This window comes from Alternaria viburni (genome assembly GCF_023758015.1).
Source record: "Alternaria viburni strain BMP 2772 chromosome Unknown scaffold_27, whole genome shotgun sequence".
NCBI lineage: Eukaryota > Fungi > Ascomycota > Dothideomycetes > Pleosporales > Pleosporaceae > Alternaria > Alternaria viburni.
The window spans coordinates 428,779-454,402 of NW_026055796.1; the positions used below are offsets into that span (position 1 = coordinate 428,779).

Sequence of the window (25,624 nt, forward strand, 5' to 3'; positions counted from 1 at the left end):
CAGCCAGAGGCGAAAAGGCGTTGACTCGAGTGACACGCGATCATATCGAACAGCGCTGAGCAGCCCGAACAGTGCGAGGGATCGTTGTTGACCCCAGACGGTGGCGCGGGTCCTGCACCTTTTGAGGTTAGAGGTGGAGAAACCCCCCCTGAAGCGGCAACCAATGTAAGCCAATGCTTGTCGGTGGTCGATCTGAATTCGGGAGACGCGCCTCTTTGTTGCAGGAAGGAAATAATCTAAAGCCGTCTAAAGCAGCAGGTGAGCAGATGTTTATTGCCTCAGGTAAGAGAATCACCAGCCCCCTCATTCACATGAAGGCAAGAAGCCGAAATGATGGGCTCGAGCCGAATCAATCCCAACACCCAGCAAGCGACTGCATCTCTGCATCTTGATATACACGCTAGGACAGAGAATGCAAGCGGATGGCTCCGTCGCACTGAAAGTCATCTAAATCAACATCGAGCAGGGGTTGCCTTGGCATCCGAAACGCCCGCCATGTGCGGTTGATGTCGTGTCCAAATCGATTTGTGTGGCACTCAGGGCCGGCCCAGCCCTTTCTTCCAAGGAACGTAGGTGGCGGAAGTCGTTGTTCGAGCCTCCCGGGTCTACGGTTGGTGACGAGATCGTTTGGGAGGCCTAATGTGCACCCGCGTCAGTAAGCGCGATGCGTTACTATAGCCTAATGTCACGCTGCGGAAGACGTTATAGTGCATGCCTGTAGGCTTATTAATTACTAGTCTACTAATCTAATTTTTTTTATTATTCTATATTTAAACTTTAACTAAAATATATCTTACTTAATTTTAAAACTTTTTTTAACTTTAGCTTTTAATAGTAATAAAAAAGCTATTATTATTAGTAGTAGTATTATAGGTAAAAACTTTTTTATAAAGTTATTTAAGAGTATTATATTTACTTTAAGTAAAAAATTTAGTATTAGTACTAAAGCTTATATTACTATAAATAAAATTAGCTACTACTATAAAGTAGAAAGTTACTTATAAATCTACTCTTTTAAAGTAATTATAAGTAGCTTTAAAAAGTATAGTAAAGTTAGTAAACTTCTACTTAATATAGAAGTTATTAATAAAATAAATAGTATATATTAAGTAACTAGAGTATACTTATAGCTTTAGGCTTACTTATTAAGTAGTAGAGGTAGTTACTATTTTATATATAGATAAAGATAAGTATAAAAAGATTAACGTATAAGTGTAAAAATTTTATAATTCTATTTCTTCTAAGTATTAGTAGTATATAACTATAATAGTGTACTTTAGTTATTAAGTTAAGATTTTTTTAAATTTCTATAGTTAAGATACTAAAGCTAAGGCTTACTTAGACATGTGATGCGTCACTATAGCGCTGATTGAGGGCCGATGGCAGTAGTAGGCTGGGCGAGGAGATGTGGTCGAAAGAAGACTCTGGGGGATCGCCTGCCCTGACATATGCCAAGGGAACGCTACGAAGGTGGGTCGCTGCCGCTGCGGGCGGTCCTGCAAGCCCTGGAGTTGAGGCGCGCGAGTCGACAACACGAATTTTGAGACCATTCACAACTCACTAGCACAAGATGGCGCAATCGGACGAGGAGGATGACTACATGAATATGGTGTTTGAGGATGCGCCAAAGGGGCCAAAGTATGAGACTTCCCTCCAGCGCGCCGCGCGCAAGCGCAAAGAGGTGCGTTGAGTGGATTTGCCAAATTTCGCCAGACTGACACATTGACAGGGCGAAGCCAAAGCGCGACAGAAAACCAAAGCCGAACGAGAAGAAGAGGCTGAAGCTGCACGCGAAGCTGCCCTCGCCACTGCTCTGCCCGAGACCAACAAGGGATTCAAGATGATGGCCAAGTTTGGATTCAAGCAGGGCGATGCTCTGGGCAAGTCTGAAGACGCGCGCAAAGAGCCTATACGAGTCAACCCCAAAGACGACAGAGGAGGCATTGGTCTTGAGTCGGAAAAGAAGCGCAAGTTCAGAGAACAGTTCGAGGAAGCAGATCGACTGGCAAAGCGCGCAAAGGAAGAAGAGGGTGATTACCTGGAGATAATGCGCCAAGAACAGAAAGAGAAGAAGGCCGAACGAGATTTGGATAGCGCGCAGAGGACAGCCGAGCGCTTGTCTGACAAGAAGGCCGAAGAAAAAGGCGCGCCAGACACAAGCGAGAAACCACTGAAGGACATCAACGTCCTTTGGCGTGTTCGTGCGCGGCGCAGGGTCGAGAAGAACCGCGACAAGCAGCAACGACGAGAACTGAACAACAGCATTTCGTCGCGACTTCCGACGCTAGCCCCCGAAGACGAAGACGACGATTCGAAGATAGCACAAGGCCGAGATCTTGCGCCATTCTACACTACACTTGAAAGCGAGCTCGAGGATGAAGATCCAGAGCTGGCAGAGTTTGAGGCCTTGCCCGTGGCAGAGCGGTTACAGAAGCTTCTGGTATTCCTTCGCGAAGAGTACCATTACTGCCTGTACTGCGGATACGAATACCCTGATGCCGAAATGGAAGGATGTCCAGGCGTGACTGAGGAGGAGCACGATTGAGAGACCTAATCTTCACCACATGAAGATGTCTCGATAATACAAGCTACGAGCTCGAATTCTGCTATGCTCTTAGCCTACAACAGGTGAGATCATGGCTGGACATATGAGACTGGCGTAATGCTCGGCTCGTGCAATATCGTCTGGCTTTGCTACTCTGGGTCGCGGTCACAACATGGCAACGGTCTCGGAAAGTCATAGTCGCTGGTGAAAATCTAGTGAATCAAGAAGTCCAGTTCTTTCTGGTTCCAAGATGTCTATCGACGACCATTCGAAGGTGAGGTAGCTTCAAAGTACTTTTTACACTCCCAATTGCTATCGATTATCAATAAGATGGACAAGAGGAACGCGCGAGGTGAAAATAGTACAATACACCCGTAGGCAAACCAGTGCAAATAAACCGCAATAAAACAGAATTCTCGGATGTCATAACTCTGCCACTCCTACCACAATATCGTCACTACACACTGGTATTCGGCGTTGTCCCTGAAACAGCCTCGTGAGCTTTGACCAAATCACCAAGTCCCGTGCTCACGCGCTTCGCGATTCGTCGCGCCTGCCCCTAGCCCTTGCCCATCAACAACATCAGACAAGTAAACAAGCCATCCCGCCTGCAAAGATTGAAAATGGAACATCAGAAAAGCTACATATATGAGCCACCTTCGACAGAAGAACGGGCGCCAAAGCGACAAAGAACCGGCAAATTCGACCCGCAGGCGCAACTACCAGAACGGCTAGCCAGGTATCGGCAGTTGTGGGCACAGCAAGACGAGCGCATTCAAGTGAGTGATCCGAATAGTGACACGCGTTAAATGGCTGCTAATATGAGCAGAGTACTTTGGAAGGGGCAGATAGCGCCACCCAGGAAAAGATCGTCAACTTCATCTCCGCTTCCAGCGCATCGCCAGATGAGCCCAAGTTTGCCATACCAACAGCGCTCATCGTTGCCGGTCCTAGCATTGCATCCCATGGCCCTTTTTTCGAACGCCTGGGTCGGGGCATCAGAGCTGAAAACTGCGCATATGTTGTGCTGACGTCCAGCGAATGTCCAAATTTGAAAACGCTACTGAAAACGCTCATCAAGAAGGTTACTTCGCGCGTGGACGATGAGGATGAGGATGATGTAGACCGTCCAGCTACGTCTTCGAGGCATGGTCCAAAGTTACTCAATTACGATCTTGGTCATGTTCAAGAATGGCAAAAGAAGAATCGCGCTTCTAGCATCGTTGTCGCTTTGCAGGATAGTGAGGCTTTCGACGTCGCACTACTCGTCGATGTAGTTGATCTTCTTCAGTACGTCTGATCATATCTAGCAATGACCCATGCTAATTTATACAGCTCATGGCTCGATCGTCTACCTTTCGTTCTACTCTTTGGCATTGCTACTTCGGCAGAGAGCTTCGAGGAGCGATTGGCAGGCAACTCACTCCGCTACCTTGAAGGCCAGAAGTTTGACGTTACCCAATCTGACGAGATCATTGAGAAGCTGTTTCGCGCGACGGTTGCCAGCACAGACTCTCGACTTCACATTGGACCTAACCTCTGTCGCCGTATGTTGGATCGACAGAAAGATCATGTTCAGAACACACAGGATTTCTGTGATGGGCTGAAGTACGCTTACATGTCGCACTTTTATGCTAGCGTACCCAGCGTCTTCCTCACGCATGATGTTACACCCGGAGACCTATCAGCAGATGCGTTCGAAGCTGTTCGCACTCTGCTATCGTTTCGCCAGTGGGTTGAGCGCATGCTAGAAGCTGGCCAGGCACAAGATGTACGAAGGGTACTGGAAGACAACAAGTACCTGTTCGACCAGATTGCACATCATCTACAGTCTGGCCAACGCTCCATGATATCATTGAGCCACGCTGCTGAAGTACTAGCGAACATCCGCGAATCGCTTCAGATGTCACCCAGCGTCCGGCTTTCATCTATCTGGACCCGAGCAGCAGCTGGCGAGCTAGCTGGATCGCCCCTCATCCGCGAAACGATGTTGTCCATCAAGAAGATTCCATCCGACAGACTGGTACATTTGCTAGCATCGCTACGAGATCTTGAAGACGACAACCTCTCGTTGGGCATTGCTTCAGCTCAGCAGACGCTCGACACCCTGCTACAAAACGCCGATGCACCGCTCCGCACGCAGCACGATGTCCGCAACGACAGTGTACGAACCACTGTCGTGGCACAAAAAGTACTTCTGAGCAAGCACAAAGCTGCACTGTCCGAGCAAGACAAGGCATACTCAGACCTGGTCACAGAATTTCACGACAAGCTCGAGGCGTATTTCACCTCCTCGTTCATCGACCCGAAGACGTTGACTCTGAATGAGCTCTTCATATACGACCTAAAGTCACCACACACAGAGGTCTTCCAACCCAAGCCGCGCTTTGCTGTTGAGCGTGCACTAGCTTCTCCTCACGACTATCTGGGCTGCGAATGCTGTAGTGGAGTCGATGGAAACCCGGCAGCTCTTTCTGCAACACAACCCGCAACAGCCATTGTGTATCAGATGTACCTCGAGTCCGGCACGTTGATCAATGTCACCGATCTTTGGTCGGCATTCAACGCCATTGCAGGAGACGGAACAGAAGAGAATGAGCCCAACACCATGTAAGTCTGCACCCTCATATCACAGCCATAGTATAGTAATCCGTCACAGGGCACTATTCCAGCGAGCACTAGCCGAACTGCGATACCTCGGCCTCGTCAAACCCAGTCGAAAGAAGACGGACCACATTTCCAAGATCATGTGGAAAGGACTTTGAACCTTGTTCCCTTCTCCATTGCAGCCGCCCTACATAGAATACATATCATACACCCCATTTCCATCCCAATTAAGCCTTCTTGGGCTGCGGCGCAGTATCACAAACCGTCCCACAACTCTTACAAGTCCTCTTCTCCGTATCCGCCTTGAAAGCATTCACCGCATCCTTAATCTGCGTGCCCAAATCCGTACAATAAAACGCCGCCTCATACACCTTATCCCCACAGTTCTGACAATACCACCTCAAGCGGTCCAAACTGCCCTCCGGCCTCTTCTGCTCCAGCACCACGCCCACAGTGTCTTTGAAGCGCACGGGGTTATGCGGTGTGTTTGGGGGCAGTAAGAACATGTCGCCTTCGTTGATGTGGATGTCTTTGAATTGCTGGCCTGGTGGGAGAGTCGTGTCGACGACTTTGAGTAGCATGCCGCCTTTGTGTTGGTAGAACCATTCTGCGGTTTCGTTGATGTGGTAGTCGGTTCGTTCGTTGGGGCCGCCGACTATCATTACGGTTACGGCGTCGTTGTAGACGCAGTAGTTGTTTATCGGCGGTTTGAGCATGTGCGCGTTTTCGGAGACCCTGGATGAGAGGTGGGTTAGCTTTGCGCTGTGTCTGTTTGGGGTAGAATGGGCTGGCAGGAAACGGGATAGTTGGTGTATGTACCATTTTGGTATGTTCAGTGGCGGACCAAGTTGTCGGTGCGGTTGCGATTGCGAGAAGTGGCGCTGTGGGAGTGCTGCGGAAGCTCGCGGTGTTGATCGCGAGGCGCGTTGCGCAAGCCGGATGGCTGGCCGTAATGATCGCGTCGTGTTCATCTTGGATTAATGTGTATGTCAAAAGAGAATCTTGTTCCTCAAGTCAGCGCGACGAGTTTGTTTGGTCTGCTTTGAAATGTAAAGTCGACGATGTAATCAATCATCCAGGGTCCACGAGTGGGGAGCTTCTCGCCCCGCGGAACCGCGGCTCGTGCGTGCATTTGTCGATCACTGGTGCGACGCGTGCCATCACATGCAGCTCCTCGACCCGCCTATCTCGAGACACGAGCATAGCTTCCCCATCTCCTCTGCAGCATCCAACAACAACCACTCCAACCGACCTCAGAAGCAAAACACAACATGGGCATGGATCACTCGCACATGGACCACGGCCACATGGGCCACGACATGCCCGGCATGGGCGGCGACGGACCCAAGTGCAACATGAACGTATGGTTATCTACGTCCCAGTAACAGACGACACGCTGACATATCGCTCGAATAGATGCTGTTCACCTGGGACACGACCGATCTCTGCATCGTCTTCCCCTCCTGGCACATCTCCGGCACGACCTCGCTCGTCTTCTCGCTCCTCGCCGTCGTCCTCATGACCGCCGGCTACGAAGCCATCCGCGAGATATCGCGACGATACGAAGCCTACTCCAAGACCGTCATGGAGGGACCTAGAGGTGAGTTTGCCCCTTTCATACATACACACACCACATAGACAGCAGGAGTAGTAGTCAAGGAGACGTCGAGAAGAGGCAAGGTCGTAGAAGTAGGAGACTAGGGAGGTCTCTTTTCTTCTATCTTCAATCAACCACAACTTCTTGGGGAACACTCGCTGAGTTTAACCTTTTCGTCGCCCGTGTATAGACGACGCCACAGATGAATCTAGCTCATTACTTGGATCAGGGAGAAACGGTGGTGTGGGGCGCAGTGCCGAGCAGCAGATGAAGATTATCAAGGCTGTTTTGTATGCTGTGCAGGTGTTTTACTCCTTCTTCATCATGTAAGTTTTTCCTGGTGGCATTGGAGTTGGGGATTGGCGCTGATGTGTGTAGGCTGCTTTTCATGACGTACAACGGTTGGGTTATGCTTGCTGTTGCGGTGGGTGCTTTCGTTGGATACTTGATGTTCAGCCAGTCTTCGTCGACGAAGTCGGTGGCCTGCCATTGAGGAGCATACACAGAAGCAATGGGGCACGGGGGATTGGAGAATAAGAGGGGGCGAGGCCTACAGATGGTCTGCCCTCCACCAACGAGGTGCACATTGACACATCCTGCGATATCCGGGCCTAGTACCCTGCAGCTCCGATACATCGGACGCGCCGTTAAGCCCAACTTTGCAGCGCCAACCCTGTAGATAATTGAGTGCGAAAGAGCAGCTGGCAATATATTGTATCACGGATGTCTTGTTCGGTCCTCGCGCGAGATGCACCGAGATGCACCTGGTCGCATCGGCAACAGCTACCCCGAAAAATATAAATCCGAGCAGTTTGACCACCTGGGCACGATTGATCTTGAATGCAGAGTCTTCTACCTTGACATCGGAGCATCGTAGGAAGTCGGTGTAAGATGATGCTCCGACATGGTTTTGGAGCGAGAGTCAGTTCCAAAGACGGCAATATCGCCCGCTGACTGTCGCGGTCGTGCGAGCAAAGACCGATCGGGCTCTGATGCCTAGGCGGGATGATTTGCCATAACGAGCATCGTGGAGCTGAACCATCAACCAACATTACAAGAGTTGAAGACGAAGAAGTCGCGCAGCAAATGTATTGCGTCTACGATGTTCGAGATTTACGATTGTGGCTAGGCTTGACATGTGCTCTAGCCTTCACATGCCAACGGCGAGTTCCACGGTTGCGCGTTCCCACGCGTGACTTGCCCCAGGTTTCCCAGCAAGCCCCAACTCCTCGGCGTTCCGTCCGATGGAGAGGTCAGCCAACCGCCAGCCGCCCACCACGCTGCGCATACCCAGGTCATGTGGGCGCTGACGGCGACGAGCGTCTTCACATGCAACAGCTGGACCGTTGCTCGATATTCACATCAGCAGCGCAGCGCAGGCCGGGCTTGGTGAGGCTCACGCATTGCCAGCAGACAAACCGCCGCCGCGTGATTGGCCCGCGCGGCGACAACCTTGGAAGTGCATGCGGGTTAGCGCATTCTCCACTTCCGAGGCACAAGTTGCGCTCCAAGTGCTAGACGGAAGCCGAGCAGCCATCCGTTGCATCCATACAAAGCAGAAGCCGATCCCCAGACTTTTCGCCTTCATCTGCTCTCTTTCCATACCCCGTCTTTTCTCCCCTTCCCTTTTCAACCGCATCCACCACCATGCCTGAGAGAGTCATTGTTGTTGGCGCTGGCCGTAAGCATCACCGCATCATACACCGTCACGCGCATGGCTAATCACGACGACAGTGTCCGGCTTGAGCGCTGCTCACACCATCTACCTCGCTGGTGGAAATGTCGTTCTCCTCGACAAGAACAACTTCATGGGAGGCAACTCCACAAAGGCCACATCGGGAATCAACGGTGCTCTTACAAGGACGCAAGTCGACGAGAAGATCGGCGACAGCGTCAAGCAGTTCTACGATGACACACTCAAGTCTGCGCGAGACAAGGCGCGGCCAGACCTGATCAAGGTCCTGACCTACAAGTCCGCTGCTGCCGTCGAGTGGCTGATGGACGTCTTCAACCTAGACCTCACTCTCGTCTCGCGGTTGGGGTACGTCCGACAGTATTCCCGAATCTGACACATGTACTGACTTTGACAGCGGTCACTCCCAACCCCGTACCCACCGCGGCCACGATGCCAAGTTCCCTGGTATGGCCATCACATACGCTCTGATGCAACGATTCGAGGAGTTGGCCGAGCAGGAGCCAGAGCGCGTCCAGCTCGTCAAGAAGGCCAAGGTCTCCAAGATCAACACCGAGGGCAACCGTGCTACCGGTGTCACATACACATTCGGCGGCGAGGAGACGACACTCGAGGGACCCGTCATCCTGGCGACTGGTGGTTACGCTGCCGACTTCACAGAGGACTCTCTTCTGAAGAAGTGGAGGCCAGACACCTACGACCTCTCCACCACCAACGGTGCTCACGCTACCGGTGATGGACACAAGATGCTGATGAAGATTGGTGCCAACGGCATCGACATGGACAAGGTCCAAGTGCACCCTACCGGTCTGGTCGACCCCAAGGACCCTACCGCAAAGACCAAGTTCTTGGCCGCCGAAGGTACGTGCATCACCTACATATATCTTTCTCATGCTAACAGTCTCTAGCTCTCCGTGGTGAGGGTGGTATCCTTCTCAACAACAAGGGCAAGCGCTTCTGCGACGACCTCGGTCACCGCGACTACGTCTCCGGCATGATGTGGACTGAGAAGGAGAAAGGCAACTGGCCCATTCGCCTCGTCCTCAACTCCAAGGCATCCAACGTCCTCGACTTCCACACAAGACATTACTCCGGCCGTGGCCTGATGAAGAAGATGACCGGTGCGGAGCTCGCCAAGGAGATTGGTGTCAGCGACAAGGACCTCCAGGCCGAGTTCCAAAGCTACAACGCCATTGCCAAGGGCGAGAAGAAGGACGAGTGGAACAAGAAGTACTTCCACAACCTGCCCTTCGACATCAACGACACCTTCCATGTTGCGCAGATGGAGCCTGTTCTCCACTTCACCATGGGTGGTATCGAGATCAACGACCAAGCACAGTGCTTGAACTCTGACGGCAAGCCATTCGACGGTCTGTACGTCTGCGGTGAGCTTGCTGGTGGTGTTCACGGTGCCAACCGTCTCGGTGGTTCATCCCTTCTTGGCTGTGTCGTCTACGGTCGTGTAGCAGGAGAGTCTGCTTCCAAGTACCTCTTCCAACAAGCGCTCAACAAGTCTGGTGGCGCCGCCGTCAACCGTCTCGGTCAGATCTCACTGCACATCGACCCATCGCAACCGGGCAAGGTCTCCGTCGAGTGGGGCAATGGTGTCAGCGGAAACGCTCAAGCCAGCTCTTCGTCAGACCCCGTTGAGCAACAAAAGCAGCTGTCTTCCGCACCTGTCATGTCCTCGAACGGCGACTCGAATGACCCCGGCAAGGTTTCCAAGCCTAACGCACCCAAGAAGTTCAGCATTCCCGACAAGGAGTTCTCGCTCGAGGAGGTCGCAAAGCACAACAAGAAGGATGATCTATGGATTGCAGTAAAGGGCATTGTCATGGATGTCACCAACTGGACAGATGAGCACCCAGGAGGTCCTCAGGCGCTCTTCAGCCACATGGGCAAGGACGCGTCAGAGGAATTCGAGATGCTTCACGACGATGAGGTTATCCCCAAGTACGCCCCCGAGATCGTTATTGGTCGGGTCAAGGGTCAAGAGGTGACTCTTGAGTACTAGAGGGAGGGAAAATGTTGTTTGTACTTTTAGCATGTTCGAAATGATATCACTTGCATATTTCAGATAAAAGTTTAGTTGGCATACTCTTGTGATGTTCGTACCATTTATGCATTCACTTGGTTAGCAGGGTTACACTGCAGAGAGTCGAGCCTCTCGTGCCATGGTAGCGGCGGCAGATCAGCCTTGGATCAGCCTCGGACCCTGGGCCGCATTTTCCCCAGACCATGAACACGCCGCACCCCGTCCCCCTTTGAGCATTACGCAGGCGACATGCTCACGACTGCGTAACGTTTCCCCTCACGTGCATCCTTCCTCAAAAATGCTGCGCCAGCCACTCCTTCATTCCTTTGACAGACAATGACCACATACGACGAGTATGGCATTCCCGTCGGCGCATACTCAGAACCCGAGAGCTTGACACACCAAGCATGGCGGCTGGGCAGAGCCTTCTTTCTATATCGCATTCGACCTGCTGTGCAGGGAAAGAGAAATGAGCTGCGCAGTGGGAATTGGAGCTTTAAGCGGCTCTTTACGCTCGTGAATGGGCTGGTGCTGCTGTGGTGGGTGGTTCTGTACTGGGGCGAGAGAGGTATCTTCAACAGCGCCGTCGAGAGCTGCCACTGGGACAAGTGGGAGGACTGGGTACGCCTATATCTCACAATATCTACGAGACTATGCAAAACTAATCGCAACTCTAGGAAGCCGGCGCAAACCCCCATAGACTCATCTTCGTCGCCGACCCGCAACTCATAGATCCGCACACCTACCCCGGCCGCCCGTGGCCCCTCAATCCTCTAGCCTATAAATACACCGATCTGTACCTCCGTCGCACCTATTCTCGCTTCCAGACCGTCCTATACCCTGACACTATATTCTTCCTCGGCGATCTCTTCGACGGTGGTCGCGAATGGTCTACGCGCACAACTACCTCGCCGGAGAAGCAGTACCGCAAATATGGCGACGACTTCTGGATGAACGAGTACAGAAGATTCGGGAACATCTTCTTCAAGCACTGGGGTGATGGCGGCATGCAGGCGAGACCAGGACAGCCCGGACGGAAGCTCATAAGCAGTCTACCTGGTAACCATGACCTGGGATTCGCCAAAGGAGTACAAGAAGGCGTCCGAAACCGATTTGAAGCCTACTTTGGCGACGGCAACCGAATCGACGTCATCGCAAACCACACTTTCGTCTCCATCGACAGCGTCTCCCTGAGCGCATTCGGCCAGGAGTCCCCCGAACAAGTCGAGAAGATATGGCGTCCTACGAAAGACTTCCTCTCCGACGCAAAGAAGCGCAAAAAGCGCCTCATCCAACGCGAACTACGAGCGCAACAAGGCCTGCGACCCTACCCAGGCATGCCACACCACGCGATCCCAGCTCAAGACCTAGCCACCTCCGCCCTCCCCCACGCCAACGACGACATCACCGAATTCCCCACCATTCTCCTCACCCACGTGCCCCTCTACCGCGCCCCAGGCACACCCTGCGGCCCCCTCCGCGAACACTGGCCCCCTACGCCTCCCCCGCTGGGCCAACCTCCCCTCGACCACGACGACCGAAACGCCATCTCCGTTCGCGGCGGCTACCAATATCAAAACGTGCTCAACCGCGAGATCACAGCTGATATTGCTGAGAAGGTAGGCCATATCCGGTACGCATTCTCCGGTGACGACCACGATTACTGCGAGTTGGTGCATAAAGCGTATACCAGTGCTGGCGGCGGCATACGCGAGATCACGGTTAAAAGCATTAGCTGGGCTATGGGCGTTAGGCTTCCCGGTGTTTTGCTGGTTAGTCTATGGAATCCGGTTGATAAGCTTGGGAAGCCGTTGAATGGAGGGGATGCGAGTAAGACGATTCAAACGAAGTTGTGCCTGTTACCGGATCAGATTGGCACGTTTCTGAAATATGGGAGTCTGTTCGGACTAACGCTGTTGCTGCTCTTCGTCCGCGCGGCGGGCGTCATGCTAGGCGTTGTCTCGAATGGCGAGGACGAAAAGGTGGAAAGTCCGCTGTTGCCTACGGCGAACGTCCCAGCTGCTATGGAGAAAGAATCCCATTCCTCCAACTCATCGACCTCCTCTGAACGAAACGGCAACCTATCCGCTCGAGCGACTACTCAAGCACGAACCCAACACCAACAGCAGCAACAGTCGAGATACCAACTCCCATTGATCCAACACGCCGGCTACGATCCCGCCAAAGACTTCGACGTCGACGACGATGCAGGAGATAAGAAGGTCAGAGTCTACGGTGTTAGCACCAAAGCGTCCAAGAAGCCGCGGAAACGGAGAAAGGGATTGGCACTGTTTTGGTGGGAGCTCAGGACGAGTTTGAGGACCGTGGTTGTGCTGGGGGGCGTGTGGTATGTGTTTTTGGTGTGGAGGGGGTGAGAGGTGTAGTTTATTTCTTGTTGCTTTCTATAGAACCAACTACGTCAAATCTAAGAAAAGATTAAACACTGTAGAGCCTACGTTAACGTAGAACTACGTCAATCTAAAGAAGACTACACACTATAGAGCCTGCATTAACGTAGAGCTAGGTTAATGTAAGAAAAAAACTAACTACTGAAGAGTCTACATTACCGTCAAACTACTCACTTTGCATGTTTGTATGTTAATGTAGTCTGCAGACCCGTTCAGGCTTTCCCTTGCATAAGGTGGAACCCTTATTGTTAACTTCAAAGTGGTGTTTTTTGCCAGAACTACAAAGTGATGAAGTGCCACATTGTGATATCAGTTGCATACTTAACCTGCCAGTCAGAACAGGGAGACTCAGTCTATTCGAAGCAAGCAGTACAAGTCATACACATGTATTGATCTTCATGACGTCTAAACTCCATGCCATCTCACAGTACTGCGACTGGATCATACACGCACCCTCCAAGTCTAACCTCACGACCTTAGAGCTTGAGACTCTCAATGAACTTCGTCGCCTCCGCAACGCCTTCATCAACCTTATCCGCATTCGTACCTTGGCCAATCGCGGTAGGGGCGCCTGGCTTGCCACCCGCCTTACCACCGATAATAGGAGTAACAGCAGCGGCCCATTTAGGTCCGTCAGCGCCTGCGTTCTTGAACGGCTGTGTTGTATACGTCAGCAATCGTTTATCAAAAGAAAAAGGAAATAGAGAATAGGGGAAGGGGACGACATACCTCACTAACATAACACCCATGCACAACCTTACCCTCCTCAGGCGAAGCAGAGAAAAGATACAAACTCCGATCCTTGAGTGCACTCTTCGGACCAGAGACAGTCTTGATAGCCTCGCTGATAGCCTTGTTAACCGTGCTCGACCACTCCAGCTTCTTGACCATGAACTTCTTGCTGTCGTCCTCGAAGAACTTGGTCACTTCATCGAGCACACGCTTGTTATCGGCCTTCGCAGCAGTTTTCTGCTCGTCCAGAATGCTCTTTTGGATCTTGGCGAACTCCTCGCGCAGCTTGGTCTTTGCTATGGCAGAGATGGTCAGGTTGTTGAGGTCGACGCCGATTTTCTTCGCTTCGGCTTCTTTGGCGGGGCCAAAGGCCATCTTGCCCATGGCTTGGACGCGTTCTTGGAATTCGCGCGCGATGCGTTGGACGTTGTAGGCTTCTTGGCCGGTGACAGCGACGATGCGGCGGATGCCCTTGGCGATGCCGGATTCCTCGAGGATGACGAGTTCTTTGATTTCGCCTGTCTTGAGAACGTGGGTGCCACCGCAGAATTCGATGGACAGCTTTTCCCACTTCTCGTTCTTGACGTCGCTGAGGAGCTCTTCGACTGGGACGCCGACGGAGACGACGCGTACGGGGTCGGGGTAGGTCTCGCCGAAGACGGCTCGGACACCACGGATCTCTTTTGCAGATGCGAGTGGCACTTCTTTGGCGTAGACTTGTGAATCCTGCTTGATGTACTCGGAAGAAATCTTCTCGACCTTGTCTAGCTCCGCGTCTGACAGACCAGCCTTGTGTGAGAAGTCGAAACGCAGCTTCTCCGGTGCGACTAGAGAACCCTTCTGGTCGACCTCGTTACCAAGGACTTCCCGAAGAGCGTAGTTGAGGACGTGGGTACCGGTGTGGTTGTTGCGGATGGGATGTCTCCGGAGCTCGTCGAACTCTGCAATGACCTCGCTGCCTACGCTCAACTCGCCGTACTTGATGTATCCAGTGTGCAACACGTAGCCGGCATACACCTGCACGTTCTCGATACTGATCTCGGCCTCGCCATCTACAAGTAACCTTCCAGTATCGAATTCTTGACCACCCTGCTCGGCGTAGAAGTTTGTCTTGTCAAGCAAGACACCGAACTGCTCGCCTTCCGGTACCTCTTTCGTGCTCTTGAGGAACTTCTTGTTGTGATATATGGCCTTGATGGTAGCGGTGATGTTTTCGCGGCCAAACTTGGCGGAGTCGTCGGTCTTTGGGACTTCGGGCATGTTCTCCAGCGCACCAAGGTCGTGTACGTCGAACTTGACGACTACGGCACCAGCCTTCTTATCTCCCTTGCTAGCTTCGCGAGCCTTCTCTTGTGCCGCCTCAACCTCCTCGTCCTTGATCTTCAAGCCGCGCTCTTCAGCCATGAGCTTCGTCAGATCAACAGGAAAACCGTAGGTGTCGTATAACCGCCAAACATCGTCTCCTGGCAGCTCATCCGAGCCCTTGACCTTGGCCTTTTGCGCGTACTTTTCGAAGATGACCTCACCGCGATCTAACGACTTGGCGAATGCCTTTTCTTCTTCGTCCAGAATCTCCATGATGTCTTGTTGCTTCTTCTTGATCTCGGGGAACATGTCGCCCATCTGCTCAACCAGCGTAGGTACAATCTTGGAGAAGAAGTCGCCGATTTCCGTCTCGAAGTATTTGCGCGCGTATCGTGCACCTCTCCGGAGTACTCGGCGAACGACGTATCCCCGACCGACGTTGTTCGGTACACCACCGTCAGCAATGGCAAAGCTCATCATGCGAACGTGGTCCGCCACGACGCGGTATGCAGTGTCGATACCATCTGGGTCCTGGTCTCCAAAGTTGCCCCTGTATTCCCGCGCTCCAGTAATCTCCTGTATCCTCTTGAACAGCGGTGTGAAGACGTCGGTGTCGTAGTTGGACTTCTTGTGCTGCAGCACTGAGACCAATCGCTCGTATCCCATACCGGTATCGATGTGCTTGTTCGGTAGCGGTCGTAGTGATCGGTCGGGCTCGCGGTTGTACTGCATGAAGACGTTGTTCCAGATCTCGATGACCTCGGGGTCGTCCATGTTGACGAGCGACGCAGCGTTCCTGTACTCTCCATTGACTGGTTCCCTCAGGTCGTAGTGTACCTCTGAGCAAGGTCCACATGGACCCTGGTCGCCCATCTCCCAGAAGTTGTCTTTCATGTCACCAGGCAAGATGTGGTCTTCCGGTACGCCCACGCTCTTCCACAGCTCCTTGGCTTCCAGATCGGGCTCCAGCTCACCTGGCACGCCCTCAAAATATGTGACGTATAACCTCTTGGGATCTATGCCGTAGACCTTTGTGAGCAGCTCCCAGGTGAAGCCTACCGCCTCCGTCTTGAAGTAGTCGCCGAAACTCCAGTTGCCCAGCATCTCGAAGAAGGTGTGGTGGTAACTGTCCTTGCCCACATCGTCGAGGTCATTGTGCTTTCCACCGGCGCGGATGCACTTTTGCGAGTTGGCGGCGCGCTTGAGCTGTGCGAAGTCGGACGAGGGGTCGACGGTGCCTTGGAAGATGGCCTTGTACTGGTTCATGCCCGCATTGGTGAAGAGGAGGGTCGGGTCAGAGAGGGGCACGACGGATGAGGAAGGCACTGTTTGCTGTCAATTGGCATTCTTTGAACATGTTGGACTCATATTATCAAGAGATATCGACTCTCGAACACTGAGACGGAAACGCACCAAACGTGTGTCCGCGCTCCTTGAAGTAATCCAGGAAAGTCTGGCGCACGCGGACGGCGCCCCATTCGTGCTTCTCTTCAACGAGCGACATGTTTGCGGCCGGCGCGTTGCCGTGGGGGAGGGGCAGCGAGAGAAGGCGTGTGCAGGTGAAGAGTCTCGTGCAGCGTCTAGGGATGACGAGCCGAGGCGAATGCGAACGAAGAAGGTGCGAGTGACGGGTCGCGAGCAAGGGCAGGCGTCTAACCGTATGGTGACTCAGAGGGGCAGCTCGCGTTGATAGCAGCATTCACGAAAACATGTGGGCAGGGTGCGGGCGCCGAGAGCAGCTGCAGCAAACTGCGGGGCTGTCCTGTCGAACGCGGGCCCAGGAGCTTCGGAGGACCGACATGGCGCGCCTCAGCCCTTCTGGAAGCTTCACGTAAGTGCGCCTAGACGACGGCGCTCCCAGTATAACAACCGCCATGTCCCGATCCCAACACCAGCCCTATCGCTAATCCATCACACCACCCCTACCAATCGGCTGTCCTCGGGAGTACTTGTAGCACGATTTCCTGCCAAAGCTGCGATGCATGGCGCAAGTCGCTAGCTCCCCTCGTCCCTTCGCGCAACAACAGAATGCGCCCCATGGCACCAAGAGAGCCGCCGACAGCTCGCTCGAGAATGAACAGCGGCTGAGTAAGCGGTTCGACCTGCTGAATCTAGGTATGATACACCCCATTACACTCTACGCATCGAACCCCCATTCTGACAACACCACAGTAGACAACAATGGCACACGCCTCTACATCCCCGTCCCAGGCTCAACCGACGCCCCCCTCCCCCGGCATACCCAAGGCGCGACCTCCTACGGCGACCCTTTAGCCTTCGTCTCACCACGTCGCCAACAACCCCGCAAGCCACGCCACGTCCGCGCCAGCCCCTCCCAAGAAGCATGCGGCATGGAGATAGAAGACACGCCCCACCGCGTCTACATCTCGGACCTAAGCGCTGAACTCTCCGACCTAGAATCCGACGAGGAAACGCCCATCTTCCTCTCCGACATCGAGAAGCACCTCTCCAAAATCCCTCAGCACATCTTACAGGGCCCAGAGCCCAAGCCCACGGATAAGAACCAGTTGGTGTTGTATAATGTGCCGAGCAGTTTGACGGTGCCAGAGGCGCAGGATAATGTGCGCAAGGCGATTGTAGAGGCGCGGCAGAGGATTAGGGATAAGCAGGTTAATCCCGTGACGGAGCCTGTGGATGTGGATCTGGGGAGGGATAGTAGTGTGGTTGGAGGACCGAGGATTATGGATGCGATACCCCAAGCTATGGCGTCACCTGTAGAGGGAGACGGAGATGCCATGGACATTGACTGATTTGAATGATTGCTTGAGTGAATGGTATTATTTGTTATTGGTCATGAAATTATTATGGATAGTTTGTAACGCTTGTTATACATCAAATGCAATCAACGTGATCCAGTCACGATCTTGTATATCCGCCTTTTGCAGCTGTTTTGTATGTGCATCCTATCTACCGTCTGAATCTATCCAAAACACCCATGATCTTGGCCTTTGCTGGCCGTGGTGGCAGTTCTTGGGATTGTCCTTGCTCGATATCGGAACCGACAACGCCGCTCTGTTGAGGTCCGGCTTGTTGTGGCACTCCTTGCGGTGGGGCACCGTATACTGGCATCTCCATACCCTGAGCTCCTTGGTTCGGGTTCATCTTTGTGGCGCCGGGAGGAGGGGGCGCAAAGTATTGGGGCGGTGCATCAGTGTTCTGGTACAGCGGCGGGGGTTCTGCCCATGTGCCGTCCTGTCTTTGTGTGTATTGCGGGTTGGGTGCGTTAGGTGCGTAGGGGTTTTGCGTTTGGTAGAAGGTGAAGTGGTTCTGGGGGACCTGACCATGACGGCGGCGTTCAGAGTAGGATATGAGGAACTGTTGTGACCGTTAGTATATGAAGGGTTGCGTGTGTTGGAGAAGAGGGGTAACGTACGCGATGGTATGAGAGCAACGGTAGGCCCTTCCTCAGACGTTGCTTTGCGTGAATGCGGCCTCCTACAAACCAACCGAAGAATATGAGAAAGAAAGCTGCGAGGATAATCCATTTGACGATTATGCCTTTCTGTTATCTTGTTAGTTCAAAGTCCTGTGAAGACCACTGGGTGATGAGCCAAACATACGTCTGAGTACCAAAAGCCATTGTCGTCGAAGCCACACTCCCTCGATCCGTCATCAAATTCGACGCAGTATCTCTTTGTTAATGAAATCATGACTGCGGTGTGTGTGTATTCTCAGCAGAGATAGTGGTGCGAGTCGTGGATGTCTACGTTGGATCGCAGAGGGGAAGATCGACTGGTATAAGCCCAGTATGTGCCGCAATCCAGGGAGGATGATATGGCCGATATGAGCGGTTAATGGGACAGCTGCGCCACTGCTACGTCGTTCTGTCCTTCGGTCGGTTAGGCTCCCGAGAGGGAGGTGTGTCGCGTGTGGAGTGGGTTGGCAACGGGTATTGTTTCAGATGTGTGAGGCGTGGGTGTGTTGGGTTTCAAGATGGGATGGATGCGCGGGCGGCTGTTGAGTGGCTGACCTTCGATAGTAAATAACTAAGGAAGTGGCTTGAGGAGAAGGAAATGGAAACTTATGGAAACGACGATGAATTGAATGAGTGACAAAAAAGAACAACCAAAAAAAGAAGTGACGAAGATTGTGGCTGGGGCAACTGAAGCCTCGAGGTTGGGGAGGTCGGGGGAGCTCTGGTCTGCAAGGGACGCGTGGAAAGGAGTGGAGCGCGTCCCGTGCCCTGCAGGGCTGAAAGCTTGTTCCTTGCCCGCCTGGCCGGATGTGGCGGACTTCACTCCGCATCCTCATCTGTCAAAATGTGGCTGTGGCATTTATTGCGTTGGAAAATGCGCGTGAACCATGATGCAACAGTCGGTGAGGTTCGATTCTTTATATTGAAACATACACTTCCTTGTGTTACGTGTTGAGTAGCGCGTGTTCCCGCTAGACAGCAATCATCCGCCGCTGTTGCCGCCGCAGCAAGATACTTTCTTTTTTCACACATCACATTGTAAAGTACTGTTGGGATACAGAATGCGTTACGCGGAGAACCTCGCAGCACTGACGCGCGCACAATGGACATGTCATAATGATAGGTTGGATCAAATTCAGTGCCGTTGGGATGCCGGCTTCGCTAACCTAAAGCAAAAAAGAAACAAAACACAGAGTAAACGTTGTGGTATAATGCCACCAAACGCCTGATTAACATGCCCAATGAAGACCTCACTATCGCACTCTATACTTCCGCCATCCCACTGTAGACTCCAGAGGTCCCCGCATGTTTCGCAATGCTACGTCACCGGGAGGGATATTCCTGCGTCGGACGCTGAACATAGAAAACGCCCAAAGGCTTCAACTCCGGTCCCATGCTTGAAGGTCAAATGAAACCGAGTGTACAGTAGAAAGGATAACGAGGGAAAGGAAAGTCTAATGTAACAAGTTGCGAAGAGATGGACTGGCGCTAGCCCCCGTGTTGGCGCGCTCAGTGGGCGCTGACGTGACTGTTGGTGCCTCCCGCATCACTGTATCCATGGGTGTTGCCGGTCTGCCAGGTGCAGGGCTTCCGTGGTGGAGCACAGGGTACTGTGCTACTGGAGGAGGAGCAGTGAATGGGCTTTCACGCGACGCAGGATGTGCGTGAGGATGGGTTGGAGAATAGGGCATTGTCCGTGGTGATTGCATAGCCCCGTTGACCATCATCGCGCCGTTGTTGTGGTGTAACTGGGGAGGTCCACTAATGGGTGGTCCAGAGTACGGTGGCCGAAGCCCTGCCGCTGCTATCGCCGAGTGCATCGGCGCACCTGAAAAGGCTGCATACCCATTCGGCTGAGGCGGGTATGGCGCGTGGAATGCAGGAATATGGCCAACAGGTGGAGCTTGTAGTGGTGGTGGCCCGTAACCGTTTCCGTTGGGCATGTGGTGTGGGGGATGCCCAGGCCCTGGAGGAACACCGCTATGCCATGAGGGCAACGGCGGAGGCTGACCTGGTATCGGCCCGCCTTGTAGCGCCCAACCTCCTGCCAAAGCTGGTGGTGGTGGTGGATATGGTGGAATTTGAGTCGCGGGCAAGGGATACGTTTGTGGTGGCTCTTTGAAGATCGAAACTGATCTCGCTCGCTCTTCCTCCTCATCATCTTTGCCATTTTGTTTCTTCCAATGACACTTCTGGCACATGTATGAAGCTGAAGGAGCCGCGTCCACATCAGTGTTGAGCCGCAAGGTTTTGTGCGCTGGTGAAGCAACAGCTGGCGCATCAGTCATTGGCTGATCGCCTTGGCCATTGCCGTTGAAAATTTGACCTTCCTCGACGACGGGCTTCTTCTCGATGTGGCCGTTCATATCTGCAGTACCGTCGCGGTCGATTGGTCCGTCTACTATACGAGGCGCTTGCGTTGCTGCCGTTTCCTCGTCAAGTTTCCACCATCGTGGGCTAGATTCGATCTTGCAGCGCACGCATTTACGCTCAGGCTTGGGCGCCGCTGGCTCGCTTGACTCTTCCTTGACTGATATACCAGCGTTGGACTGTCGACCTCGGGCTGACGTGGGTGTGGGCGCTGCGACTGCAGATGCTCGGCGGTTGGCCGGCGCAGGCACGATTTGGGGTACGATGCGTGTCGATTGGTCCACCAAATTGGCTTTGCGCGCGGTACCAGTCAGGGTGAGGTCAGCCTGCTTGAACTCCCGCGCGAACAGCTGAAGCGCAATCAGGTCTGTTCCATCTACGGGTTCATTCATTGGGTGGACAACAGTCTTGGGAGCGTGGTCTTTACACCAGATCGCGGCGATTAGAGTACCCGTCTCTCCGTTCATAGTCACCGTAGGTACGGCATCTCTGCGAGAGACCTTGACTGGGGTCATGTCGAATCCGAATGTATATCCGTTGCTGTGCGCGCAGCCAACATGGAAAGTCGCGTGGCACTGCAGGCACGATGTGCATGCGCCGTCGGTTGTCTTGCAAAGCTTACAGACTGCGTCGTACCGAAGTGTTGGTGCTCCTATTCCCTCCACCATGTCGAGACGTGTCGCGCTGCTGAACTTGATTTCAGGATGCCATATTGCACAATACACGTGCACCCAGTTGTTGTCAGCGGTGCGCTTGAGCGGTTCACGGGGTACAAGCGGTCGACCCTTCTCTTGTTGCCGAAGGCGATACTCGTCCTTGGCTTTGTCAATAAGCTCCTTCTCTAGGCGCTCCCTTTCGCGATCACGATCCGTCCTCTTCTTGTGCGTAATCTTCGGTTGTTCATAGAACTCTTGCTCGCTCTCCTGCTGTGGGCAGAGAACGCACTCGTACGTCTTTTAATGGTCAGCATGATATCAGAAATGACGAACCTGCAACTTACATATGACACGCTCTCTTTCTTGTCGTTCTTGCATGGATCGCAATACCACTTGTTTGCCTGTCGCGTATCTTCGACACCGTAACAGGGTTTGTGAACAGTCAACCGACAGGCTGCGCATTCTAGACGCGTACCTTCCGACGACCGACATACAGCGCATGGCAAAGGCTTCAGTTTTGGAGGCGCAGGAACTGGTGGTGGAGTTGGGGCTTTGGGCGCCGGGGCAGCCTTCTCTTTTTCTTTCTTCTTTGAGACAGGCTCGTTGACAGGAGTTGTTGTTCCACTGTCTCCGTTGGTAATGGCGGCAGTTTTCTGCTTCTTCTTTGGTGGCTCTGCTATCGGTTGGGCGATAGCAGCCGGCATCTCGACGTACTCCGGAGTGGGATTCTTGGAGCTGGGGTCTGACTGCGCGGCGTAGACCTCACGTAGGAGCTCCTCGTCAATGCGACGCTTCCACGCCTTACCTCCACCCTGCGCGACCTTCTTTGCGATCTCGTCTACATTTTCCCATGTCACTGCATACTTGCGCCATAAATTCGCGCAGCGCAGGCAAAGGGCGATGAGGAATCCGGTTTTGTCCTTGGAACGACCATCCGGGGGTATCATTTGACCAGGTGTCACGCCAGGCGCACGTCTCCATTGGCGAGAGTGGCGAACTGTGCAGAACTTGCACTGGAAAAGTCGCTTGCGCTGAATGGCCTTTGCGCTGTCGAAAGCCGAGTCGTCTGCGGCATCCGCTACGTCGTCAACAAGCCGGGATTGTGCGTCAGGCTCAACCTTCTTGCTGCGGCCCTTGCGGCTGCTGTAAGAGCCCCAGATCTCTCTTCCTTTGGGTGTCTTCTTCCACATGTAGTAATAGCGCACGGCATCCCCGTAGAACATGGTCTTGCTGGTGTGCTGGCGGACGAGCCTGATCTCAGACCCATATTTTGCCACACCTTCGTTCCACTTCTTCTCTTCTTCCTTGGTCAGCTCTGGTTCTTTCAAGTCTTTCCGCTTGTCGATCTTCTTGACATGCTTCAAGGCTACGTCCGCGTCGTACTGATATTTGGTAAAGAGCGTCAAGCACCGATCCAAGAAGTTCGTGTTGTACGGTTCCACTCCAACATGCGACTTGGCCAAGGCCCTTGCCCGATCCATGTAGGCTTTTACTTGATCTTCCGTGACGTTGGGAGCGTTGTCTTCTCCTCGAGTGGAGTGTACTCCTAGTGGAGGCATCTTGAACATCAGTTCCGCGGTACACTTGGAGTCCTTGTTCGGCAGATCTTCACCACGACGAACATAACCAGGCGGCTCGTCCATTACCCACTTAGGGCGCTTAGCCTTCTCCGCCTTGTCTGCTTCAATCGCCGCTACCGTCTCTTTCGATAGCTTGCCTTCCTTCTTGTTACCCGCAGCCTTGACGTAGCGCTTCTTAATCTCCGCAGGTTTGACCAGTTCCACAGGGTGTCCATGCCAGACGTTGACGTTTGCTTGGTGTCGAGGTCCCAGCCGAGAACTTGCGCGAGGGTAAATGGCCCGATCGTCGTACTGCAGTGCGTCCTCTACCCGGCAGTGTATGCCAAGATATCGCATAGGCCACATCTTAGCCAAAGCAATCTCGGCCTGTGTTGCAGGATGTGTATCGACTTGGGAATCAGGGTCCGGTGTGTCTGCATTGGTATCGCCGCTTGCTTCCTCCTCTTCCTCATCTATGACTTCTTCCTCTTCGGCATCTTCGTGAGTGGTACCCAGGCGGGCCTCCAACTTCTTCTCTTGCGCTCTGCTACATGGACCACAAGCCCAAGCAAATCCACGAGATGGTTTTTTGAGTAATGGTGGGCGCACGCAGTTCATGTGATAGGTGTTGTGACACACTGCGCACTCAACGGAGTCATTCCTAATCAGGTTAGCTCCGTCACGTGGATGGGTAAATGGAGACTTACGCTGCGCAATATCCAACACAACGCTTGCAGCTCTTGACAGCGCTTGTGAGTTCCTTTACCCGACTCGTCTCGAGACAAATGTACTTCCACCGCTCGTCCAGGGCTTTCTTGACTTTGTCGGGTACGTTGATAACCGATGAGACGGGAATGACATCGTACCAGCGATGAATGAAGCGGTCAAAAACCTGGTTGAACCAGAAGCTGTCTTTCGTTTTGCGATACTCGTCAAGGTCGCCGATTTCGCTCCGATGCAAGATTTGGCATTTTCCCCGTAAAGACGCCAGAGGGCATAGATCAGAGTGCATGGTCGCATAGACCAGACGAGTGTCATTGTTGTAGCGCTGGACATCTCGTGGGCGATAGAACCAATTGACTCGCATGGACTCTATCCGCTTCTTGGGGTCGTTGTCGACGTGGATAAATTCCATAACCCGGCAGAGGTAGTAAGGCTCGCCGGGCGGCTCGCACACGAGGTACACCTGATCTGCACATCCAATTAGAAAACGGAAATCAAGCCGCAAGACGTGGCTGGCGTAACGGAGCGACCGTCAGCTGCAGCCAAAGCAAATCAAAACTTACCGTTGACTGAAAGAATTTGGCCATCGTCGGCTTCCAAGTGACCGTCCTTGAGGAAAGCACCCGTGTTTTCGAACGTCATCATGTTGGTCTCTCGCGCGCTGTTGGCGGCTACCATGGCGCTGGCATGGCTTCCGCGCTTCGCCCCTGCTTGGCTTGGCGCAGCGGCACTCGCGTGACTACCATTTGCGCCATTCGCAGCAGCATTTTTGCGTCGTTTGGTTGCGGGCTGCGGTTGTGGGGTGCTTGATTGAGTCGATGCAGCTGTTGCTGAGGTGCCGGAAATATGAGGATTCGGCGCGGTCTCTTTAGTGTTGGTTCCGGAATTACCCCACGATGCATTGCCTTGTGCAGAGGCGGAACCTTTCTTCCCACCCACACTGGCAGAGTGGCCGTTCTCGGGAGCCACAGAATTACGCGACGGCGGATCAGATGCGTTGCCATTTGTGGCTGCAGCTCCCATTTCGAAGTCCATTTCGGTGTCCTCAGCATAATTAGGTCGCGACCTGCCAGGACGGCCGCGCGATCGCGTACCGTATGACGATAGCGCCTCACCGTTTTGATCTGGCTCCTTTGACGATGCTTTGGACTGATTTGAAGCGACGTTGGCCGCCTCAGGTGATGGTTGCACGTCGTCCATGGCAGAAGACGCGTCGTTGGGGTTTTGTGCAGGCTCCCGTACTTCCAAAGAAGCAGCAGGTGTCGAATTTCTGGTAGAAGCCTTGCTAGTTGATTTCGAAGGCGCTACTTCTGATGCAGCGCTGGGTTGATGCTGTTGATTGCTTTGCGCGTCATCTTCGTTGCGCGGTGATGATGCGTTGGACTGGTCCCCAGCCGTCGAAGACGGAGCCTCGCCTTCGCCGTTCTTCGTGTCCGCCATGCCGATTACTGCAGAAGAAGGCAGAATCAATGAAAAGGCCGAGGCAAAGGACGGCGAAGAACCCTTTCAAGGCAGGCGCGGGCTGTCGCCAGGGTTGTCGCTAGAAAGAAGCCCGTCAAGTGCGGATATCAACGCAGCATGAGAAGGCCCATCAGCGCATACACGCGAACTTGTGAAGTAGCAGGTCAAAGGTGAGTATTTTCGGGGTTCAAGACGGCTAGCTTGATGGGGCCGATGGCGAAACCGGGAGAAGTTTCGTGGTTAGACGAAAGAAAGCGTGGTGTGGGGAAGAATTAGTGAAGAAGGGAGCAGTGGTTGAAGGAATTCGAAGATGGCGGACTCGCTGTAGTATGGGTCTAACGGTGCCAAGCTAGGCCCAAGGCTACGTCCGTGGGACCTAGGTTCTTTCTTACGCATATCTCATCTTTCTCATCGGTGCTGCTAACCACTGCACCCTGACAGCAGCGCCCGCGCCTGCCCACGCCGTACAGGTGCGTCGTTCGGCAAACGATGGGGGC

The 25,624-nt window shown here is 53.3% G+C and overlaps 10 protein-coding genes across 10 annotated transcripts; 6 read left to right on the forward strand and 4 right to left on the reverse strand.

Moving 5' to 3' along the window:
* Nucleotides 1-1,570: 1,570 nt before the first annotated feature.
* J4E79_009932 (uncharacterized protein) lies at nucleotides 1,571-2,545 on the forward strand (the record flags this gene model as incomplete). The annotated part of the gene is made up of 2 exons (XM_049358772.1): nucleotides 1,571-1,681; nucleotides 1,730-2,545. 2 exons carry the CDS (start codon nucleotides 1,571-1,573, stop codon nucleotides 2,543-2,545), a joined length of 927 nt encoding a protein of 308 aa, XP_049206875.1.
* Nucleotides 2,546-3,168: 623 nt separating this feature from the next.
* Nucleotides 3,169-5,310, forward strand: J4E79_009933 (uncharacterized protein; the record flags this gene model as incomplete). Its single annotated transcript, XM_049358773.1, has 4 exons — nucleotides 3,169-3,324; nucleotides 3,375-3,835; nucleotides 3,881-5,155; nucleotides 5,205-5,310. The coding sequence occupies 4 exons, from the start codon at nucleotides 3,169-3,171 to the stop codon at nucleotides 5,308-5,310; spliced, it is 1,998 nt and encodes a 665-aa protein (XP_049206876.1).
* A 69-nt stretch (nucleotides 5,311-5,379) lies between these two features.
* BNA1 (3-hydroxyanthranilic acid dioxygenase) lies at nucleotides 5,380-6,123 on the reverse strand (the record flags this gene model as incomplete). Its single annotated transcript, XM_049358774.1, has 2 exons — nucleotides 5,380-5,887; nucleotides 5,972-6,123. The coding sequence occupies 2 exons, from the start codon at nucleotides 6,121-6,123 to the stop codon at nucleotides 5,380-5,382; spliced, it is 660 nt and encodes a 219-aa protein (XP_049206877.1).
* A 300-nt stretch (nucleotides 6,124-6,423) lies between these two features.
* J4E79_009935 (uncharacterized protein) lies at nucleotides 6,424-7,242 on the forward strand (the record flags this gene model as incomplete). Its single annotated transcript, XM_049358775.1, has 4 exons — nucleotides 6,424-6,513; nucleotides 6,569-6,752; nucleotides 6,979-7,075; nucleotides 7,128-7,242. The coding sequence occupies 4 exons, from the start codon at nucleotides 6,424-6,426 to the stop codon at nucleotides 7,240-7,242; spliced, it is 486 nt and encodes a 161-aa protein (XP_049206878.1).
* A 1,154-nt stretch (nucleotides 7,243-8,396) lies between these two features.
* Nucleotides 8,397-10,456, forward strand: J4E79_009936 (uncharacterized protein; the record flags this gene model as incomplete). The annotated part of the gene is made up of 4 exons (XM_049358776.1): nucleotides 8,397-8,430; nucleotides 8,484-8,790; nucleotides 8,840-9,303; nucleotides 9,351-10,456. 4 exons carry the CDS (start codon nucleotides 8,397-8,399, stop codon nucleotides 10,454-10,456), a joined length of 1,911 nt encoding a protein of 636 aa, XP_049206879.1.
* A 357-nt stretch (nucleotides 10,457-10,813) lies between these two features.
* J4E79_009937 (uncharacterized protein) lies at nucleotides 10,814-12,852 on the forward strand (the record flags this gene model as incomplete). The annotated part of the gene is made up of 2 exons (XM_049358777.1): nucleotides 10,814-11,098; nucleotides 11,155-12,852. 2 exons carry the CDS (start codon nucleotides 10,814-10,816, stop codon nucleotides 12,850-12,852), a joined length of 1,983 nt encoding a protein of 660 aa, XP_049206880.1.
* Nucleotides 12,853-13,361: 509 nt separating this feature from the next.
* Nucleotides 13,362-16,426, reverse strand: ALA1 (Alanine--tRNA ligase; the record flags this gene model as incomplete). Its single annotated transcript, XM_049358778.1, has 3 exons — nucleotides 13,362-13,541; nucleotides 13,615-16,247; nucleotides 16,336-16,426. 3 exons carry the CDS (start codon nucleotides 16,424-16,426, stop codon nucleotides 13,362-13,364), a joined length of 2,904 nt encoding a protein of 967 aa, XP_049206881.1.
* A 478-nt stretch (nucleotides 16,427-16,904) lies between these two features.
* Nucleotides 16,905-17,693, forward strand: J4E79_009939 (uncharacterized protein; the record flags this gene model as incomplete). Its single annotated transcript, XM_049358779.1, has 2 exons — nucleotides 16,905-17,037; nucleotides 17,095-17,693. The coding sequence occupies 2 exons, from the start codon at nucleotides 16,905-16,907 to the stop codon at nucleotides 17,691-17,693; spliced, it is 732 nt and encodes a 243-aa protein (XP_049206882.1).
* A 157-nt stretch (nucleotides 17,694-17,850) lies between these two features.
* On the reverse strand, nucleotides 17,851-18,593 carry J4E79_009940 (uncharacterized protein; the record flags this gene model as incomplete). The annotated part of the gene is made up of 3 exons (XM_049358780.1): nucleotides 17,851-18,258; nucleotides 18,317-18,445; nucleotides 18,504-18,593. The coding sequence occupies 3 exons, from the start codon at nucleotides 18,591-18,593 to the stop codon at nucleotides 17,851-17,853; spliced, it is 627 nt and encodes a 208-aa protein (XP_049206883.1).
* A 1,219-nt stretch (nucleotides 18,594-19,812) lies between these two features.
* On the reverse strand, nucleotides 19,813-25,106 carry J4E79_009941 (uncharacterized protein; the record flags this gene model as incomplete). Its single annotated transcript, XM_049358781.1, has 4 exons — nucleotides 19,813-21,681; nucleotides 21,729-23,604; nucleotides 23,651-24,134; nucleotides 24,230-25,106. The coding sequence occupies 4 exons, from the start codon at nucleotides 25,104-25,106 to the stop codon at nucleotides 19,813-19,815; spliced, it is 5,106 nt and encodes a 1,701-aa protein (XP_049206884.1).
* Between the last annotated feature and the right edge of the window lie 518 nt (nucleotides 25,107-25,624).